General features: G+C 40.5%; 4 protein-coding genes across 4 annotated transcripts; all 4 read left to right on the plus strand.

Moving 5' to 3' along the window:
- The first annotated feature begins 3,481 nt into the window (after positions 1 to 3,481).
- Positions 3,482 to 5,319, plus strand: LOC142895416 (diablo IAP-binding mitochondrial protein-like). The gene is made up of 6 exons (XM_076036436.1): positions 3,482 to 3,748; positions 3,867 to 3,975; positions 4,057 to 4,179; positions 4,276 to 4,386; positions 4,489 to 4,585; positions 4,710 to 5,319. The coding sequence occupies exons 1-6, from the start codon at positions 3,621 to 3,623 to the stop codon at positions 4,913 to 4,915; spliced, it is 774 nt and encodes a 257-aa protein (XP_075892551.1). The 5' UTR covers positions 3,482 to 3,620; the 3' UTR covers positions 4,916 to 5,319.
- A 770-nt stretch (positions 5,320 to 6,089) lies between these two features.
- On the plus strand, positions 6,090 to 7,089 carry LOC142895417 (odorant receptor 131-2-like). The gene has a single exon (XM_076036437.1). It carries the CDS (start codon positions 6,109 to 6,111, stop codon positions 7,039 to 7,041), a length of 933 nt encoding a protein of 310 aa, XP_075892552.1. The 5' UTR covers positions 6,090 to 6,108; the 3' UTR covers positions 7,042 to 7,089.
- A 4,846-nt stretch (positions 7,090 to 11,935) lies between these two features.
- On the plus strand, positions 11,936 to 13,250 carry LOC142894997 (odorant receptor 131-2-like). Its single transcript, XM_076035723.1, has one exon. The coding sequence runs from the start codon at positions 12,270 to 12,272 to the stop codon at positions 13,200 to 13,202; it is 933 nt and encodes a 310-aa protein (XP_075891838.1). The 5' UTR covers positions 11,936 to 12,269; the 3' UTR covers positions 13,203 to 13,250.
- A 4,903-nt stretch (positions 13,251 to 18,153) lies between these two features.
- LOC142894993 (odorant receptor 131-2-like) lies at positions 18,154 to 19,598 on the plus strand. The gene has a single exon (XM_076035718.1). The coding sequence runs from the start codon at positions 18,451 to 18,453 to the stop codon at positions 19,381 to 19,383; it is 933 nt and encodes a 310-aa protein (XP_075891833.1). The 5' UTR covers positions 18,154 to 18,450; the 3' UTR covers positions 19,384 to 19,598.
- Positions 19,599 to 22,085: the final 2,487 nt, after the last annotated feature.

The raw sequence follows: 22,085 nt of genomic DNA on the forward strand, positions 1-22,085 counted from the left end.
ATCAATTAAAATGCAATTTTCAACACAAACACATCGTCAGTCAGCACACATCAAATTCTGTTCAGTAAAATAAAAGGGACCACAGATGTCAACCACAGATCAGTTTCTGACTCAGAGGAGCTGATCATGTCTATGCTTTCTGTTCCCTTCACAGCAGAACATGTCTTCTGTGAGCAGCTGTGGGAAGCTCTTTGCCTTTATGTAGTCTTTGAGTGACGTCTTCAGTGTTACATTATCCATGCTATTAGCATAAACCATTACGTTTCCTCAGCACATTTTTTTTGTAATGACATTACCATTTATTGTTTCATGGCAGCTGAAATCATTGACGCAAGTATGAAAGAAAAAATATTTCTTAACAAGAACAATATTTTTCAAAGTAATATTTTTCTGTGTTTTGCTGTTTTTACTCTGCAGCATTTTGAAGAAAAAATGTTTTTGGATGACAACAGAGGTATATATAAAGAACCATTAAAGGTCCTGTATTTACCAAATTCACTTCAACAATGGTTTTGATCAGTAATTTGCTTCTTTAGCAAATTGGGGTGGATCTTCAAAGAAAGCCTTTCCTAGATCATGCATATCAGCCTTTTGTGATGTCATATAGGACGCTGATACCTGTCAAAGGTTAACTTGCTCAGCCTTTCACCCTCTGAGGCCACATTGCTGCTGCTTTGTTTTGTCCTACTCCAAACATGTGGAACATCCAGCAGTATCAGTTGAAGCAGGTAAATAAACCAAGCATGCAGTGGGGTGTATTAGACTTTGTTCAGACTGCAGGCAAATCTGATTCAAATCAGATTCTTTCTCAAATCCAATTTTTAGGGCTGACTGTCCACACTTTTTTTGGAAAGTGTCCAAATGGGATCTGGCTCTGTTCAGACTGGGCCACATTATTGACCGATCTGACAGTTTGATGTAGCAACGACTTTGCAACGGAGGCGTCTTCCAGTCCGTGTAGAGTGTGACGTCATATAATTGTCCCTGTGTCTGCGTGGGTTCTCTTCGGGTCCTCCGGTTGATAAAGGCCAAATTTCAGAATAAAGATATACATTTTTCTGGAAAGATAAAACTGCAGAGGAACCTCACCTTCCCGGAGTCGGACTTGCAATTCGCAACTCTCTCATAAGGTTGCACAATCTGCTCCCTGTGCACGTCAACGAAAGAATTCCAACACTTCGCATCCCTCTCCAAAATGGTCATTTTACCATCATCAGTGCCTATGACCCCAGTCTGGACTCAGATGATCTTTCTATGCATCTTTTTGGACAGTCCTTTCCTCTGTGCCCCTGCAAGACAAACTGCTTCTCATGGGAGATTTTAATGCACGAGTAGGGAAAGACCATCAATTCTGGCATCACATTGTCGGGAACCAGGGAATCCGCAGCTGCAGTGCCAACGGCTTGCTACTTCTCGGATTGTGTGCAGAATGTAATCTTTGCATAACTAACACCATCTTCCGACTCCGCACTAGAGACAAGACCTCCTGGATGCACTTGTGCTCACGCCAGTGGCATCTGATCGACTATGTCATAAATCGAAGGAAAGATCTAAGCATGGTTCTGATCACTAAGGCCCTCAGAGGAGCTGACGATTGTCGGACTGACCATCGTCTCATGTTCTCCTCTCTGCATGCAAACCCTTTCCGAAAGAAGTTTGATGTCTCAGCACTCAAAGATCCCGACACATGAGCTGAATTCTTCTCCTTCATTTAGCATAGTATAGTATACTATAGTATAGTATAATTTCAACAAATCTGTACCAGTAAGACGTGTTGTGCTATTACCAGCTGGCCACAACAGTGACAAAGAACTCTGACGCTCAGAACAAGAACAAGTGAATATTCACCAAGTTTTGAAACTGTCACATAACACCTTGTTTTTTGTTTTGACACAGGTGATGAAACACAAAACAAAATGTTTCTATAGGTACGTGACATGCACAATGAGGGGAAGACAAAACTTAGGTTCAGAGTCTCCAGAGCAAAAGCAGAGCAGCTCCTGTGTCCCCTGCTTAGTAATTACCAGACTGGCTGATTATTAACTTAAAGCTCCTGAGTCTAATTGTGCAACCTGAACTCTCCATTTGTTTTGCAAACAGGTTGGCACTGCTGAGAGCCGCTCGCCGGGACCCATTGGGCTCCTTACGCAGAGTGTGCGTCAGTAATCAGGACTGCAGGGGATTGGACCATAACTTGTGTCCAAAACAAACTCTGCCTCTGGACCCCTGGGTACACAACCTCAGCAAGATACTGTTTACAGCATATCAGAGCAGACTTGGCAACAAGGCCATGATGAAATATTTATTTATATTATATCAATAAGTTGTTTTGTTAGCGTGATGTTGTGAGACTAAAATTTTGGATGTATAATATATTAATAGGACAGTAAAATTGAAAATTGAATTTGAATTTGATATTAACAAACTCTTCTGCATTTTGCAATCAAATTATATTAGAAGGTCAAAAATGAAAATAAAACCATATGTTACATTTGGGCTTCATGCAAAGTGTTTTCATTGCTTTAACCAATAGTTGACGTTTTAAAGCAACTCTAAACCAAGGCACATTGCTAGATTTTTTTTTTTGGGAGTAACGCACTTCTAACAGGGAGAGTGACACCACATTCCCCTTCCCCCATTGCCACAGCGCCCACAGCTGACCAAGTGTATGACTGTGTATGACTTTGGTTGCCTACCCAGCATCCTCTTGTGAGAATAGGCCTTTCCAGTCTTTGCTGAGCTTCTTCCTCTTTCTTTCCACCTGCATCGTTTCATTTGTACCTCTGTTTTTTTGAGTGAGTCAGAGATGAGTGAGTCAACTCGAGGAGTAGATGTTGGCACTTAAAGAGTTGCAAACAAGCATGCTAACCTTGTGGGAGGATTCAACCACAGCTTTATACTGTCTTGCTTGTCCAGTCAGGTGCACTTTCTCTATATCCCGTTCTGCAATTTTCCATAACACCAATGTATTATGGTAATTTTGAAGGCCCTAAGTTATTCAAGGATCACTACTGGCGAAACATGTGGCCTATTTTTAAGTAGGCTGCACGCTGAATTCAATTTCTGCAATGTTTTACGTACAGAGAATGTATTGTTTTTTGGGGTGCCAGAAGTTGTCAAAATCCTAACACGAAAAAGAAAAAAATGTGTTTAATTATTGATTATGGTTTAATGCGATACACAAATAGATGTTTCCTTCTTGCAATACATTTAAGTAAAAAATCTAAGATGCAATAAATGGTGTAAACCAAAAAGACATGAAATGTCAGTAAATACCAGTAAAAACCACTTTATCTTTTAAAACTCGACTTTGTCCAGAAACCAACTGATCTGTTGAAAGCGTACGTAATATCAGCCTCCGTGCACTTGTTCAGATAAAGCCATATACGCACATTTCCTGGCAGAGTCAACAGATCAATGGCTTTTACGTAATTCGGCAATGCCTGGGGTCTTACAAATACCAGCAGAGCTTCACACTAGGTCATCGTCAGGCAGTCTGAGAGCATCGAAAACAACGATCTGATCCCTCCAGAGACAAGGCAGCAGAACAGCAGACTAAAGTTTAACTTGCAGGAAGTTAAGTTAAAGTTCAATTTTCAATCAGCAAGTCAGTCTTCAACATGCAGGTTGTTCGTCAGTGTTCAGCGTGCGCCAGCCGCACACATCTTCGAAACCAGAGTGACATTTCACTGCTGCGGGCCGAAAGGAGCATACTCAACAGAGGAGCAGCCTGCATCAATTTCAGAAGGTATGTAATGCACACTGGGCAGTCCTTATGCCTATGCAAGTGAGGCAAGTTACACATATATATGTTTTCAAGCATTGCAAGCTCACAAATACTCAACATTATTATGATTATCTTCCAGCGGTTCAGAAAGAGTCCTGTTCAGTAGCAGCCAAAGTCTCCGGGGATGGAGAGACTCCATCCAACAAAGACATCTGAGCAGCGGGTCTCATGACTTCCCTTTCACACAGGTTAGTCAGTCTTTTCTGTGGAAGATGGTAAAATAGAATCCAAGCAACAACCTAATGGATCTCCTCTCTCACCTGTTTTAGGTCGAAAACCTGTCTCGCATCTCCCTGATCAGAGGAGCAGCCTCGCTGGTCACCGACAGTTCCAGCACTTTCCTCTCACAATCCACCTACGCCTTCACAGACGCCCTTTCGGACTACTCAAAGGTACGCTGGGTTTCTGCCATGTTCTGAAATTGTGGCGAGCATTCATGCTTGCTGGGAGAAATATCTGAGGAACATCTGTTCTGAATTCCCTGACAGGCTGTTCATGCACGCATCGCTGTCCAGAGAAGATATTTAGTGTCTCTGGGGAAAATGACTGCCACAGAGGAAGATTCATTCCAGCAGCTGATCAACAGTCTGCGTACAAAGGTATGTCAGTGCAGCTCCGTTGCAGATGCAATTTTTCAGGAGCTGCAGCAACTTCTCAATGGCAAACGTTTTCCAACAGTATAACCGTTTCCTTCTCAACAGACTAGCGACATACTGGACGAATGCAAGCGATTCGAATCAAGTTGGATCACTGCAGTCAACTTGTGTAAAATGGCAGCAGGCGCAGCCCACGCCTCAGGTGAGCTCAGCGTTTGACCCACAGGCTCATTGCTTCACAATTATTATCCTCAGTTAAATAAACAAATTAAATTACTTTGACGGTGATGATGAAAATAATTTGTGTTGCCCGTTTGTGTGTCCAGGAGCTGAGCAGGCGTCCATCACGGTGAGAACTAACATCCAGGTGGCCCAGTCACAAGTGGACGCAGCGCGCAAACTGTCAGCAGACGCCGACAAGAAGCTGGCTGAGACGAAAGTGGAGGAGATCCAGAGGATGGCAGAATATGCTGCATCCCGAGAAAACAGTGAGGAGTACGAGGTGCATGAAGCCTATCTGCGAGAGGACTAGGTCCAGTGGACACGCAAAATAGTGCTTATTCTCACCATCAGATGTTTGTAGCTTCAAAGCTTTGATCTTCTTCTGCAATTGCTGTTTTTATTGCTGTCACTTTCCCTATGGGACAGCAGTGAACCTTTTTGGCCTCCATGTTCATACAATCAAATCGGTTCAATCACACTTTTAACAAGTAATTTAATGCATTGTTGACAAATGAAAAAGTTGTCCCACTTGTTTAAATCCTCATTTCATTATTTATTTATTTGATTTTGATCTTTCATTTGTTCTGAGCACTCATTAGAGTTATGTCAGTATATTATTTATCTTATCTTTTAGCGTTACCATGAATTGTGTAAATGAAAAAATATTGTTTTATATTGCTGTAAAAGGAATACAATAAATACATTTAAACCAAATGGTATGATTTACTTTGTATGGTGGAAAATAAATAACTCTACAGGGCAGCGACAGAGCAAAATAAAAAAATAAAAAAACAAAAAAACAAATACGCTGCCCCTCTTCTAACACTTCACTGAATAACCAACGTGGAGATGATTGTGGGAAACCAAGCATATAACAATGGGTTTTAACCTCAATAATAATCCAAACACAACATTTTCTGTTAATGAATTGGCCTTGTGATGAGACCACGAAATCCAATATCCAACTCAGTCTAACTAAATTGAATAATAAATTAGTTCAACAGGAAATATACAATAAGATTTTAATCATAAATGTCATAGTTTTGTGGTGAGTGTACATCCAAACAACTGGCTCTGCACGCAATGTGATCTTAAAAAAAAGTTGAAAAAAAAAAACAAAAAAGAAAATTGAGAGGATGGATGGCCTTCTTGTTCCTTTTTTCTTTTTTTTTGGAACGCATGCTCAGAGCTGTTCTGCAGAGAGATTACAACATATTAGCTAAATCACATTGTGTATATATCTGACTGTGGCAACCTACTGCTCCACTTACAATAGTAAGTCCTCTCACTGCCTCGAGGAGATCAATGGGAACTTTCTGGGCTCAGGATCATATAAACACTCGGGAGGTTTGAGAAAATGTCAAAATAAGTATTTGGATAAATAAGACTGGTTACAACCGTTTATAGGCAATAACTGGCTGTGCAATGTTGCTAACTGAAAATGTGATTGATTTTGCAGTTCTGGTCTTGTCCTCGGTGGGTTAACTTGCGACTTGGATACAAATGGTTGGCAATACATCTGCAAATGCATCAGTGCGAACACAGATCAATTGGGAAGTGATTTTTGTTCAGATTCTGGTGTTTGCTTTCCTCTGTATAAACACAATGATGATTCTGACATTTTTTACAAGGGCTTATTTCTACACAAACATACGTTACATCTTATTTGCTACCAGTCTGCTGTCTGATTGTCTCATGTTAATTGTGACAAATGCGCTGCTTATCTTGAGCTATTCCCGCACCGCTATGCCGTTATCTCTGTGTCTAGTTTTTTTTGTGGTGTCGTCTGTGTACGGTTTTGTCACACCGGTTACTCTGACAGCAATGACTCTGGAGCGATATGTGGCCATATGCATGCCACTCCGCCATGCACAGCTATGCTCCAAACTCAGAGCTCTGTGGTGCATCTTCATAATTCATGGCATCAGTTCGGTGCCCTGTGTCCTCATTCTGTTGTCCTTCTTTGCACCTGCCACGCAGAACCTTCTCAGAAAATTCCAGATCTGCGCTGTTCATCAATTTACTAGTCAAACCTGGCAGATTGACCTTAGATTAGGCATTAGCCAGACTTACTTCCTAATTATGTGCCTAGTTATTATGTTCTGTTATGCAAAGATAATGAAAGTGGCCAAGGCTGCATCAGGAGACAATAAGAAATCATCAAGGAAAGGGCTGAGAACTGTAATTCTTCATGGTGTTCAGCTGCTGCTGTGTCTCACACAGATGTGGTGTCCGTTCATAGAGGCCGCTGTGTTGAAGATTAGCTTTGTGGCGTTTAACACTGTCAGGTTCTCTAATTATATATTGTTTTATCTTGTTCCAAGATGTCTAAGTCCTCTCATTTATGGTCTTAGGGATGACAAGTTTGTGCTTGCACTAAAATACTATGCTCTCTGTGATTTTCGTAGGAACAAATCTTTAGATTTGACAAGGTAAAAGCACAGGCAAATGTATTTTTGTGTTAAGGTGCCTTTCTAATATAAAAAGTTTCAGCTCTGCACTCTTGATTACTGATCTGTATGTCTTTTCTGTATCTATTACAATGAACTTCTGCAAGTATGTAAGGGTGAAATTAAATATCTCACAATCAAATATCCTTGTGGCCTGTTTCTTTTGCTGCTATCAGCATGTTCCCACTCTACTCCGAATAATTACCTTCAAACAGTGACCTTTAAACTGACATTGTGTGATGACATCACCACAAGTCACACACTCACATACATGTGTGCGCATGCATAAAGCAATCAAAGATGTTTTGACATTGTTGGCTGGGTAAAAGGAAAAATGGTAAACCTGCTGAAAATGAGAGTGCAGACAACGTGATGATAAGCAGGTGAGTTTGATTGCTGAGGCTCGACAGGTGTGGAGGGAGGTAGACAAGCAGAGCAGACTGGGCTGACTGACATCAGACAGACAGACAAACAGAGGCATGCCGAGCCTGGGTTTGCTGCACACTGCAACAACTAACATTGGAAAGATACAATGTTCCACGTGTGACCCTTTGAGGTCAGCAGATGCTGTAGCTCTCTTCATAACACTGACGCAGGACGATTCTTTTAAAACGGGCGTTTATTCATACTCTTGACGGATCAGCACGTTCGAAAGGCGTCAACATCAAAACTGCATATACAAACATATTACTTCGTTGGGCTGCTAGTCATGAATAGAGGCTTTAAGTATGCTTTGGAGGAACAGTCATGTCAAAAAGAAAAAGAAAAGACACTTTCTGCTGTCGGTAAGGCCACCATGCGGTCTCAAGAAAAATTGCACGTCAAAAGGTTTTTCCCTATGCAACAACAAAGAACGAACTTTGGTTCCTTCTTGTATTTCAACAAGAAATTAAGTATAGTATATAGTATATATTAAGTATAGAACAATGGGTTTTAATATACATAATAATCCATACACAACATTTTCCATTACTGCATTGTTGACCCAGAGAGATGATGTGTGTGTGTGTGTGTCTGTGTGTGTGTGTGTGTGTGTGTGTGTGTGTGTGTGTGTGCGTATCATAGGACAAAAAAGTTGTCCTTGTGCTAAAAACCTTTTGAAAACTTGAAAAAGGCATGAGGTAATTACATAAATGTAGAATGTTGAAATCACGCTTTCACCGCACCTAAAGTTTATGCTCAGGGGTTCCCCCTAACGATCACAAGGCAGCATTGCAGACATATTGCAACTGTTAACGGTGAAAATGTGGCACGCAGGTGACCTGTGCCGTCACGGACGTAATTTGGGGGGGGGGGGGGGGGGGCACTGGGGATATGTCCCCCCACACACACACACACACTTTTTAAAAAGGCAGTTTCGGTGCCGCGCAGTTTTTACTGTCCAAAAACAATGTTACGCTATATTAAATGGAGACTGATGGTGCACTAGGACCCAGCGGAAAACGGCCACTCTAGCTGAAAAGCCTGTTTCCCTTGAGACCGCCCCCAAGCTCTTCGATTGGCTCTGCCGTTTCTTGCTAATAATGTGTGATTGGCTGTCCCCGCTGTCACTCCATCTCGTTGGAAACAGCGCCAAGACGACTTGCTCTGCGGTGGAAAAAAAAAGAAAAAGAAAGGCGTTGCTCATCATCGCTAGAGTCCGATCTGCTACTGTCAGTTGTTGACATGTTGGGCGTTTGTTCTGCCTGGGTCACGTCAGGTAGAAGGATTTTGATATCAGAGGTTTCATTTACATTTACATTTGAATGTGTGTCTGTGTGTGCGTGTGTTTGTGTGTTAATTGGTAATTAGGCGCAACCAGGTGGCAGGATGTCCAAAAAAAAGAAAAATGGACATAAGAGACTTCTTTAGAAGTCAAAGTGTGAGTTACTCAAAGGAACACATTACACTCCGGCCCTCTGGAACTCCTCATCCATCAGAAACTCAGACTCACTCACCTCCTTCAAAAACAAACTTAAAACCCACCTTTTCAAACTGGCACCTTTCACTTATAATTACTATTATTATTAGTCTACTAGTAGTAACAATATTATTTTTTTATTATTATTGTTTTATAACTTTATGATAAACTTTCATTCATTAATTTTCCATACCCGCTTAGTCCCGAGCTCAGGGTCACGGGGGTCTGCTGGAGCCTATCCCAGCTGTCTTAGGGCGAAGGCAGGGTGACACCCTGGACAAGTCGCCAGTTCATCGCAGGGCCACATAGAAACAGACAACCATTCACACTCACATGCACACCTACGGACAATTTAGAGTGTTCAATTGACCTCACATGCATGTTTTTGGAGTGTGTGAGGAAGCCGGAGAACCCGGAGAGAACCCACGCAGACACAGGGAGAACATGCAAACTCCACACAGAGAGGTCTCAGGTCCGGGCCCCAGAATCGAACCCACAACCTTCTTGCCGTGAGGCGGCAGCGCTAACCACTGCGACACCGTGTCGCCTATGATAAACTTATGTATTGCAATTTATATGTTCATATTATGTAATTGTTTGATTCTTGGAGACCAGTCTTCTGTAATCTTTCCATTTATGTGCCCGAGTGTAACTATAGTCAAAGTATTTCAGAATTTCTGCTTATTTTTACTAAAAAATGAGGTATAATTTTATGTATATGAGGTCAATTGACCATACATACCAAAAAAGAAGTGTTGGTGGTAATGGTGGCAATTGGAAAGAGAGATTGAAAGAGTTTGCGATTTAATGAAAAGTTGTTTTTTTTTGCATGTGAAATTTCTGTATGACGACTTTGTATGTAAAAGCCTCTAGGCTGTGGTTGTACACATATTTTGAACTTTGTATTGCTTTGAGGTGGTATCAGCCCCCCACCCCTGCTCTGGCCAGTTGTGGCCCCCCCACCTCACCTCTGAAATCAGAATTCTGTCCTTGTGTGCCGTCATCAAGTTTGGAAAGGTAACTTTAACTGTGTATCTTAGGAGGATATTATGTCATCTTGAATTGTTTTTCATCACATATTGTTTCCCTCATTGTATTAATATGAAGAAGCTCCTTGTTTTTTCTATGTACGTTAACAACATCCAGTGAAACTAATTAAGAAGTTACATTCAAAGTTAAAGTCCCACTGACTGTCACATCCCGAAGGACGCAAAAACTGTCCTCCACATTTGACCCATGCTCTGGGGGAATGGTGAGCCAGCTAATGATGTCATTAATTATTCAGAGTGCTCTATTTATGATGGCTCATGCAATGATTGCATCTTTAATCATTTGCTTTTGTCCACAATTTCTTATGCTACTCCTTGCTTCTACCACAAAGATTCAAACTAGTATTAAAGGGGTAGTTCAACATTTTTGGAAATCTACCTCATGCTACACAGTTACATGAGAAGGTACATTCCTTTTAACAGGAAGTGCTCACAAACGAAATGGTGAATGGTACAGGTCTGCCACTCTCAAAACTCATCAAATACACAATCCAACTCTGTGACCTGCACATTCAACATTCAACATGCCAGAAAGACCTTTCACTGCAAGAACTATGAAAAAAAATATTGTTTGAAGATCCAGACTGTCTACTGAAACAGAGATCCATTATGGGACTCAACTAGACAGGAAGGTAATAATGGAGCAGCTATAGATTGCTCTAAAGTTAAAGTCCCAGTGATTGTCACATCCTGAAGTATGCAAAATTTTACCTCCGCATTTGACCCATCCCCTGAGGAAGCGGTAAGCAGCTGCAGCGGCGCTGCACCCGAGAATCATTGAGTGATCTTAACCCCCCAATTGAAACAAACATTCAATTCACAGCCAACATCTCTGGTGGACATTCCTGAAGTCAGCATGCCAATTGCACGCCCCCTCAAAACTTGTAACATCTGTGGCATTGTGCTATGTGATTAAACTGCACATTTCAGAGTGGCCTTTCATTGTAGCCAGCCTAAGGCACACCTGTGCAATAATGGCGCTGTCTAATCAGCATCTTGATATGACACGCCTGTGAGGTGGGATGAATTATCTCAGATAATCTCAGAATTAAAACCTCATATGTGAGCAATATTTGAAAGAAATGGTTATTTTGAGTCATGAAAAATGGGAGCAAAAACAAAAGGGCTGCGTTCATATTTTTGTTCAAGAAGAAAACTAAAGACTCAAATAATGGAAAAGTACTGGGGCTAGGTCGCTCTCATGGGGTGTTCCAAAACATACTTAAAGAGTCCCAGAATAAATAATTCTATAGGACAGCTACAGAGTAAAAAAAACAAAATTAAAAAATTAAAAAACACAAATAAATAGACTACCCCTTGTCTAACACTTCATTGATTAACCAACATGAAGATAACTATGGGAAACCAAGCACAATGGGTTTTTAATCTAAATAATAATCCATACCCAGCATTTTCTGTTACTGCATTGGCCTTGTAACGAGACCATGCAATCCAATATCCAACTCAATCTATTTAAATTGCACAATAAATTAATTCAACAGGCAATATGCAACATGATTTTAATCATAAATGTTATAGTTTTGTGGTGCATGTACATCCAAACAACTGGCTCTGCACGCAATAGACTAAGGAACTCTTTTCCTCAGTCTATTGAAATGCTAAATAAGTTTAGTATAGGATCTTGGAGGCACCACAGTCACTTTCATGTTTTGTTTTGTTTTGTTTTGCTTTGTGTAACACATTACATGTCTGATGTTATGCTTTGTCTGATGTTATATCTTGCTTATGGTTCTGTTTTATATGTTGTAATTTTGTGGCGATTTGCTTTGTGGGGATTTCTTGTAAGTTAAAGAAACAGGTGTCTCGGATGCAAGACAAATATCAAGAGGAATTCTGACAATAAGAGTACTCAATCAAAGTGACCCAAAACAAAATGCAAATGAGAGGATGGATGACCTTCTTTCTTTTTTTTTGGAACGCATGCTCAGAGCTGTTCTGCAGAGAGATTACAACATATTAGCTAAACCACATAGTATATATATCTGACTGTGGCAACCTACTGCTCCACTTACAATAGTAAGTCCTCTCACTGCCTCGAGGAGATCAATGGGAACTTTCTGGGCTCAGGATCATATAAACACTCGGGAGGTTTGAGAAAATGTCAAAATAAGTATTTGGATAAATAAGACTGGTTACAACCGTTTATAGGAAATAACTGGCTGTGCAATGTTGCTAACTGAAAATGTGATTGATTTTGCAGTTCTGGTCTTGTCCTCGGTGGGTTAACTTGCGACTTGGAAACAAATGGTTGGCAATACATCTGCAAATGCATCAGTGCGAACACAGATCAATTGGGAAGTGATTTTTGTTCAGATTCTGGTGTTTGCTTTCCTCTGTATAAACACAATGATGATTCTGACATTTTTTACAAGGGCTTATTTCTACACAAAAATGCGTTACATCTTATTTGCTACCAGTCTGCTGTCTGATTGTCTCATGTTAATTGTGACAAATGTGCTGCTTATCTTGAGCTATTCCCGCACCGCTATGCCGTTATCTCTGTGTCTAGCTTTTTTTGTGGTGTCGTCTGTGAACAGTTTTGTCACACCGGTTACTCTGACAGCAATGACTCTGGAGCGATATGTGGCCATATGCATGCCACTCCGCCATGCACAGCTGTGCTCCAAACTCAGAGCTCTGTGGTGCATCTTCATAATTCATGGCATCAGTTCGGTGCCCTGTGTCCTCATTCTGTTGTCCTTCTTTGCACCTGCCACGCAGAACCTTCTCAGAAAATTCCAGATCTGCGCTGTTCATCAATTTACTAGTCAAACCTGGCAGATTGACCTTAGATTAGGCATTAGCCAGACTTACTTCCTAATTATGTGCCTAGTTATTATGTTCTGTTATGCAAAGATCATGAAAGTGGCCAAGGCTGCATCAGGAGACAATAAGAAATCATCAAGGAAAGGGCTGAGAACTGTAATTCTTCATGGTGTTCAGTTGCTGCTGTGTCTCACACAGATGTGGTGTCCGTTCATAGAGGCCGCTGTGTTGAAGATTAGCTTAGTGGCGTTTAACACTGTCAGGTTCTCTAATTATATATTGTTTTATCTTGTTCCAAGATGTCTAAGTCCTCTCATTTATGGTCTTAGGGATGACAAGTTTGTGCTTGCACTAAAATACTATGCTCTCTGTGATTTTCGTAGGAACAAATCTTTAGATTTGACAAGGTAAAAGCACAGGCAAATGTATTTTTGTGTTAAGGTGCCTTTCTAATATAAAAAGTTTCAGCTCTGCACTCTTGATTACTGATCTGTATGTCTTTTCTGTATCTATTACAATGAACTTCTGCAAGTATGTAAGGGTGAAATTAAATATCTCACAATCAAATATCCTTGTGGCCTGTTTCTTTTGCTGCTATCAGCATGTTCCCACTCTACTCCGAATAATTACCTTCAAACAGTGACCTTTAAACTGACATTGTGTGATGACATCACCACAAGTCACACACTCACATACATGTGTGCGCATGCATAAAGCAATCAAAGATGTTTTGACATTGTTGGCTGGGTAAAAGGAAAAATGGTAAACCTGCTGAAAATGAGAGTGCAGACAACGTGATGATAAGCAGGTGAGTTTGATTGCTGAGGCTCGACAGGTGTGGAGGGAGGTAGACAAGCAGAGCAGACTGGGCTGACTGACATCAGACAGACAGACAAACAGAGGCATGCCGAGCCTGGGTTTGCTGCACACTGCAACAACTAACATTGGAAAGATACAATGTTCCACGTGTGACCCTTTGAGGTCAGCAGATGCTGTAGCTCTCTTCATAACACTGACGCAGGACGATTCTTTTAAAACGGGCGTTTATTCATACTCTTGACGGATCAGCACGTTCGAAAGGCGTCAACATCAAAACTGCATATACAAACATATTACTTCGTTGGGCTGCTAGTCATGAATAGAGGCTTTAAGTATGCTTTGGAGGAACAGTCATGTCAAAAAGAAAAAGAAAAGACACTTTCTGCTGTCGGTAAGGCCACCATGCAGTCTCAAGAAAAATTGCACGTCAAAAGGTTTTTCCCTATGCAACAACAAAGAACGAACTTTGGTTCCTTCTTGTATTTCAACAAGAAATTAAGTATAGTATATAGTATATATTAAGTATAGAACAATGGGTTTTAATATACATAATAATCCATACACAACATTTTCCATTACTGCATTGTTGACCCAGAGAGATGATGTGTGTGTGTGTGTCTGTGTGTGTGTGTGTGTGTGTGTGTGTGTGTGTGTGTGTGTGTGTGTGTGTGTGTGTGTGCGTATCATAGGACAAAAAAGTTGTCCTTGTGCTAAAAACCTTTTGAAAACTTGAAAAAGGCATGAGGTAATTACATAAATGTAGAATGTTGAAATCACGCTTTCACCGCACCTAAAGTTTATGCTCAGGGGTTCCCCCTAACGATCACAAGGCAGCATTGCAGACATATTGCAACTGTTAACGGTGAAAATGTGGCACGCAGGTGACCTGTGCCGTCACGGACGTAATTTGGGGGGGGGGGGGGGGGGGGCACTGGGGATATGTCCCCCCACACACACACACACACTTTTTAAAAAGGCAGTTTCGGTGCCGCGCAGTTTTTACTGTCCAAAAACAATGTTACGCTATATTAAATGGAGACTGATGGTGCACTAGGACCCAGCGGAAAACGGCCACTCTAGCTGAAAAGCCTGTTTCCCTTGAGACCGCCCCCAAGCTCTTCGATTGGCTCTGCCGTTTCTTGCTAATAATGTGTGATTGGCTGTCCCCGCTGTCACTCCATCTAGTTGGAAACAGCGCCAAGACGACTTGCTCTGCGGTGGAAAAAAAAAAGAAAAAGAAAGGCGTTGCTCATCATCGCTAGAGTCCGATCTGCTACTGTCAGTTGCTGACATGTTGGGCGTTTGTTCTGCCTGGGTCACGTCAGGTAGAAGGATTTTGATATCAGAGGTTTCATTTACATTTACATTTGAATGTGTGTCTGTGTGTGCGTGTGTTTGTGTGTTAATTGGTAATTAGGCGCAACCAGGTGGCAGGATGTCCAAAAAAAAGAAAAATGGACATAAGAGACTTCTTTAGAAGTCAAAGTGTGAGTTACTCAAAGGAACACATTACACTCCGGCCCTCTGGAACTCCTCATCCATCAGAAACTCAGACTCACTCACCTCCTTCAAAAACAAACTTAAAACCCACCTTTTCAAACTGGCACCTTTCACTTATAATTACTATTATTATTAGTCTACTAGTAGTAACAATATTATTTTTTTATTATTATTGTTTTATAACTTTATGATAAACTTTCATTCATTCATTTTCCATACCCGCTTAGTCCCGAGCTCAGGGTCACGGGGGTCTGCTGGAGCCTATCCCAGCTGTCTTAGGGCGAAGGCAGGGTGACACCCTGGACAAGTCGCCAGTTCATCGCAGGGCCACATAGAAACAGACAACCATTCACACTCACATGCACACCTACGGACAATTTAGAGTGTTCAATTGACCTCACATGCATGTTTTTGGAGTGTGGGAGGAAGCCGGAGAACCCGGAGAGAACCCACGCAGACACAGGGAGAACATGCAAACTCCACACAGAGAGGTCTCAGGTCCGGGCCCCAGAATCGAACCCACAACCTTCTTGCCGTGAGGCGGCAGCGCTAACCACTGCGACACCGTGTCGCCGATGATAAACTTATGTATTGCAATTTATATGTTCATATTATGTAATTGTTTGATTCTTGGAGACCAGTCTTCTGTAATCTTTCCATTTATGTGCCCGAGTGTAACTATAGTCAAAGTATTTCAGAATTTCTGCTTATTTTTACTCAAAAATGAGGTATAATTTTATGTATATGAGGTCAATTGACCATACATACCAAAAAAGAAGTGTTGGTGGTAATGGTGGCAATTGGAAAGAGAGATTGAAAGAGTTTGCGATTTAATGAAAAGTTGTTTTTTTTTGCATGTGAAATTTCTGTATGACGACTTTGTATGTAAAAGCCTCTAGGCTGTGGTTGTACACATATTTTGAACTTTGTATTGCTTTGAGGTGGTATCAGCCCCCCACCCCTGCTCTGGCCAGTTGTGGCCCCCCCACCTCACCTCTGAAATCAGAATTCTGTCCTTGTGTGCCGTCATCAAGTTTGGAAAGGTAACTTTAACTGTGTATCTTAGGAGGATATTATGTCATCTTGAATTGTTTTTCAACACATATTGTTTCCCTCAGTGTATTAATATGAAGAAGCTCCTTGTTTTTTCTATGTACGTTAACAACATCCAGTGAAACTAATTAAGAAGTTACATTCAAAGTTAAAGTCCCACTGACTGTCACATCCCGAAGGACGCAAAAACTGTCCTCCACATTTGACCCATGCTCTGGGGGAACGGTGAGCCAGGTAATGATGTCATTAATTATTCAGAGTGCTCTATTTATGATGGCTCATGCAATGATTGCATCTTTAATCATTTGCTTTTGTCCACAATTTCTTATGCTACTCCTTGCTTCTACCACAAAGATTCAAACTAGTATTAAAGGGGTAGTTCAACATTTTTGGAAATCTACCTCATGCTACACAGTTACATGAGAAGGTACATTCCTTTTAACAGGAAGTGCTCACAAACGAAATGGTGAACGGTACAGGTCTGCCACTCTCAAAACTCATCAAATACACAATCCAACTCTGTGACCTGCACATTCAACATTCAACATGCCAGAAAGACCTTTCACTGCAAGAACTATGAAAAAAAATATTGTTTGAAGATCCAGACTGTCTACTGAAACAGAGATCCATTATGGGGCTCAACTAGACAGGAAGGTAATAATGGAGCAGCTATAGATTGCTCTAAAGTTAAAGTCCCAGTGATTGTCACATCCTGAAGTATGCAAAATTTTACCTCCGCATTTGACCCATCCCCTGAGGAAGCGGTAAGCAGCTGCAGCGGCGCTGCACCCGAGAATCATTGAGTGATCTTAACCCCCCAATTGAAACAAACATTCAATTCACAGCCAACATCTCTGGTGGACATTCCTGAAGTCAGCATGCCAATTGCACGCCCCCTCAAAACTTGTAACATCTGTGGCATTGTGCTATGTGATTAAACTGCACATTTCAGAGTGGCCTTTCATTGTAGCCAGCCTAAGGCACACCTGTGCAATAATGGCGCTGTCTAATCAGCATCTTGATATGACACGCCTGTGAGGTGGGATGAATTATCTCAGATAATCTCAGAATTAAAACCTCATATGTGAGCAATATTTGAAAGAAATGGTTATTTTGAGTCATGAAAAATGGGAGCAAAAACAAAAGGGCTGCGTTCATATTTTTGTTCAAGAAGAAAACTAAAGACTCAAATAATGGAAAAGTACTGGGGCTAGGTCGCTCTCATGGGGTGTTCCAAAACATACTTAAAGAGTCCCAGAATAAATAATTCTATAGGACAGCTACAGAGTAAAAAAAACAAAATTAAAAAATTAAAAAACACAAATAAATAGGCTACCCCTTGTCTAACACTTCATTGATTAACCAACATGAAGATAACTATGGGAAACCAAGCACAATGGGTTTTTAATCTAAATAATAATCCATACCCAGCATTTTCTGTTACTGCATTGGCCTTGTAACGAGACCATGCAATCCAATATCCAACTCAATCTATTTAAATTGCACAATAAATTAATTCAACAGGCAATATGCAACATGATTTTAATCATAAATGTTATAGTTTTGTGGTGCATGTACATCCAAACAACTGGCTCTGCACGCAATAGACTAAGGAACTCTTTTCCTCAGTCTATTGAAATGCTAAATAAATTTAGTATAGGGTTTTGGAGGCACCACAGTCACTTTCATGTTTTGTTTTGTTTTGTTTTGCTTTGTGTAGCACATTACATGTCTGATGTTATGCTTTGTCTGATGTTATATCTTGCTTATGGTTCTGTTTTATATGTTGTAATTTTGTGGCGATTTGCTTTGTGGGGATTTCTTGTAAGTTAAAGAAACAGGTGTCTCGGATGCAAGACAAATATCAAGAGGAATTCTGACAATAAGAGTACTCAATCAAAGTGACCCAAAACAAAATGCAAATGAGAGGATGGATGACCTTCTTTCTTTTTTTTTGGAACGCATGCTCAGAGCTTTTCTGCAGAGAGATTACAACATATTAGCTAAACCACATAGTATATATATCTGACTGTGGCAACCTACTGCTCCACTTACAATAGTAAGTCCTCTCACTGCCTCGAGGAGATCAATGGGAACTTTCTGGGCTCAGGATCATATCAACACTCGGGAGGTTTGAGAAAATGTCAAAATAAGTATTTGGATAAATAAGACTGGTTACAACCGTTTATAGGCAATAACTGGCTGTGCAATGTTGCTAACTGAAAATGTGATTGATTTTGCAGTTCTGGTCTTGTCCTCGGTGGGTTAACTTGCGACTTGGATACAAATGGTTGGCAATACATCTGCAAATGCATCAGTGCGAACACAGATCAATTGGGAAGTGATTTTTGTTCAGATTCTGGTGTTTGCTTTCCTCTGTATAAACACAATGATGATTCTGACATTTTTTACAAGGGCTTATTTCTACACAAACATGCGTTACATCTTATTTGCTACCAGTCTGCTGTCTGATTGTCTCATATTAATTGTGACAAATGCGCTGCTTATCTTGAGCTATTCCCGCACCGCTATGCCGTTATCTCTGTGTCTAGCTTTTTTTGTGGCGTCATCTGTGTACAGTTTTGTCACACCGGTTACTCTGACAGCAATGACTCTGGAGCGATATGTGGCCATATGCATGCCACTCCGCCATACACAGCTGTGCTCCAAACACAGAGCTCTGTGGTGCATCTTCATAATTCATGGCATCAGTTCGGTGCCCTGTGTCCTCATTCTGTGGTCCTTCTTTGCACCTGCCACGCAGAACCTTCTCAAAAAATTCCAGATCTGCGCTGTTCAACGGTTTACCACTCGAACCTGGCAGATTGACCTTAGATTCGGCATTAGCCAGACTTACTTCCTAATTATGTGCCTAGTTATTATGTTCTGTTATGCAAAGATCATGAAAGTGGCCCAGGCTGCATCAGGATGTAATAAGAAATCATCAAGGAAAGGGCTGAGAACTGTAATTCTTCATGGTGTTCAGCTGCTGCTGTGTCTCACACAGATGTGGTGTCCGTTCATAGAGGCCGCTGTGTTGAAGATTAGCTTAGTGGCGTTTATCACTGTCAGGTTCTCAAATTATATACTGTTTTATCTTGTTCCAAGATGTTTAAGTCCTCTCATTTATGGTCTTAGGGATGACAAGTTTGTGCTTGCACTAAAATACTATGCTCTCTGTGATTTTCGTAGGAACAAATCTTTAGATTTGACAAAGTAAAAGCACAGGCAAATGTATTTTTTGTGTTAAGGTGCCATTCTAATATAAAAAGTTTGTAAACCGTAGATGTGGTCTTAAATGTGAAGTGGCCAGTTTCTGTTTCCCAATATAATAAGCATCAGCTCTGCACTCTTGATGACTGATCTGTATGTCCTTTCTGTATCTATTACAATGAACTTCTGCAAGTATGTAAGGGTGAAATTAAATATCTCACAATCAAATATCCTTGTGGCCTGTTTCTTTTGCTGCTATCAGCATGTTCCCACTCTACTCCGAATAATTACCTTCAAACAGTGACCTTTAAACTGACATTGTGTGATGACATCACCACAAGTCACACACTCACATACATGTGTGCGCATGCATAAAGCAATCAAAGATGTTTTGACATTGTTGGCTGGGTAAAAGGAAAAATGGTAAACCTGCTGAAAATGAGAGTGCAGATAACGTGATGATAAGCAGGTGAGTTTGATTGCTGAGGCTCGACAGGTGTGGAGGGAGGTAGACAAGCAGAGCAGACTGGGCTGACTGACATCAGACAGACAGACAAACAGAGGCATGCCGAGCCTGGGTTTGCTGCACACTGCAACAACTAACATTGGAAAGATACAATGTTCCACATGTGACCCTTTGAGGTCAGCAGATGCTGTAACTCTCTTCATAACACTGACGCAGGACGATTCTTTTAAAACGGGCGTTTATTCATACTCTTGACGGATCAGCACGTTCGAAAGGCGTCAACATCAAAACTGCATATACAAACATATTACTTCGTTGGGCTGCTAGTCATGAATAGAGGCTTTAAGTATGCTTTGGAGGAACAGTCATGTCAAAAAGAAAAAGAAAAGACACTTTCTGCTGTCGGTAAGGCCACCATGCGGTCTCAAGAAAAATTGCACGTCAAAAAGTTTTTCCCTATGCAACAAAAAAGAACGAACTTTGGTTCCTTCTTGTATTTCAACAAGAAATTAAGTATATTATATAGTATATATTAAGTATAGAACAATGGGTTTTAATATACATAATAATCCATACACAACATTTTCCATTACTGCATTGTTGACCCAGAGAGATGATGTGTGTGTGTGTGTGTGTGTGTGTGTGTGTGTGTGTGTGTATCATGGGACAAAAAAGTTGTCCTTGTGCTAAAAACCTTTTGAAAACTTGAAAATGGCATAAGGTAATTACATAAATGTAGCATGTTTAAACATTTATTTTGATATTTTATTATTGCTTATTATTATATATTGCATGTGGCAATATGTGTCTTTCGCATGGATGTGACAACCCCTATATTTTGCTTTGGTCCCATTTGATTTGTCAAGACATAATTTGATTGCCTCTGCAAACTGAATTGTTATGTTTTGTTTTGTTTTGTGTTGTGTTTTCAGGGAACTGGATATCTGGAGGAAAAAATGCCTTGAAATCACGCTTTCACCTCACCTAAAGTTTATGCTCAGGGGTTCCCCCTAACGATCATAAGGCAGCATTGCAGACGTGTTGCAACTGTTAACGGTGAAAATGTGGCACGCAGGTGACCTGTGCCGTCATCAAGTTTGGAAAGGTAACTTTAACTGTGTATCTTAGGAGGATATTATGTCATCTTGAATTGTTTTTCATCACATATTGTTTCCCTCAGTGTATTAATATGAAGAAGCTCCTTGTTTTTTCTGTGTACGTTAACAACATCCAGTGAAACTAATTAAGAAGTTACATTCAAAGTTAAAGTCCCACTGACTGTCACATCCCAAAGGACGCAAAAACTGTCCTCCACATTTGACCCATGCTCTGGGGGAATGGTGAGCCAGCTGATGATGTCATTAATTATTCAGAGTGCTCTATTTATGATGGCTCATGCAATGATTGCATCTTTAATCATTTGCTTTTGTCCACAATTTCTTATGCTACTCCTTGCTTCTACCACAAAGATTCAAACTAGTATTAAAGGGGTAGTTCAACATTTTTGGAAATCTACCTCATGCTACACAGTTACATGAGAAGGTACATTCCTTTTAACAGGAAGTGCTCACAAACGAAATGGTGAACGGTACAGGTCTGCCACTCTCAAAACTCATCAAATACACAATCCAACTCTGTGACCTGCACATTCAACATTCAACATGCCAGAAAGACCTTTCACTGCAAGAACTATGAAAAAAAATATTGTTTGAAGATCCAGACTGTCTACTGAAACAGAGATCCATTATGGGACTCAACTAGACAGGAAGGTAATAATGGAGCCAGCTACAGCTACAGAGTAAAAAAAACAAAATTAAAAAATTAAAAAACACAAATAAATAGACTACCCCTTGTCTAACACTTCATTGATTAACCAACATGAAGATAACTGTGGGAAACCAAGCACAATGGGTCTTTAATCTAAATAATAATCCATAATAATAATTCTGTTACCGCATTGGCCTTGTAACGAGACCATGCAATCCAATATCCAACTCAATCTATTTAAATTGCACAATAAATTAATTCAACAGGCAATATGCAACATGATTTTAATCATAAATGTTATAGTTTTGTGGTGCATGTACATCCAAACAACTGGCTCTGCACGCAATAGACTAAGGAACTCTTTTCCTCAGTCTATTGAAATGCTAAATAAGTTTAGTATAGGATCTTGGAGGCACCACAGTCACTTTCATGTTTTGTTTTGTTTTGTTTTGCTTTGTGTAGCACATTACATGTCT

The sequence above is a fragment of the Nelusetta ayraudi genome, unplaced genomic scaffold (assembly GCF_046127955.1).
Source record: "Nelusetta ayraudi isolate G7.1 ecotype Tasmania unplaced genomic scaffold, CSIRO-AGI_Nayr_v1 ptg000048l, whole genome shotgun sequence".
Taxonomy (NCBI): domain Eukaryota; kingdom Metazoa; phylum Chordata; class Actinopteri; order Tetraodontiformes; family Monacanthidae; genus Nelusetta; species Nelusetta ayraudi.

Bases quoted from the DNA above. Each gene is read 5' to 3' on its own strand.
- LOC142895416 (XM_076036436.1), top strand. From the start codon at position 3,621: ATGCAGGTTGTTCGTCAGTGTTCAGCGTGCGCCAGCCGCACACATCTT. The intron at 3,976-4,056 runs GTTAGTCAGTCT...CACCTGTTTTAG, and splicing joins ATGACTTCCCTTTCACACAG to GTCGAAAACCTGTCTCGCAT. The intron at 4,586-4,709 runs GTGAGCTCAGCG...TTGTGTGTCCAG, and splicing joins AGGCGCAGCCCACGCCTCAG to GAGCTGAGCAGGCGTCCATC.
- LOC142895417 (XM_076036437.1), top strand. From the start codon at position 6,109: ATGGTTGGCAATACATCTGCAAATGCATCAGTGCGAACACAGATCAAT.
- LOC142894997 (XM_076035723.1), top strand. From the start codon at position 12,270: ATGGTTGGCAATACATCTGCAAATGCATCAGTGCGAACACAGATCAAT.
- LOC142894993 (XM_076035718.1), top strand. From the start codon at position 18,451: ATGGTTGGCAATACATCTGCAAATGCATCAGTGCGAACACAGATCAAT.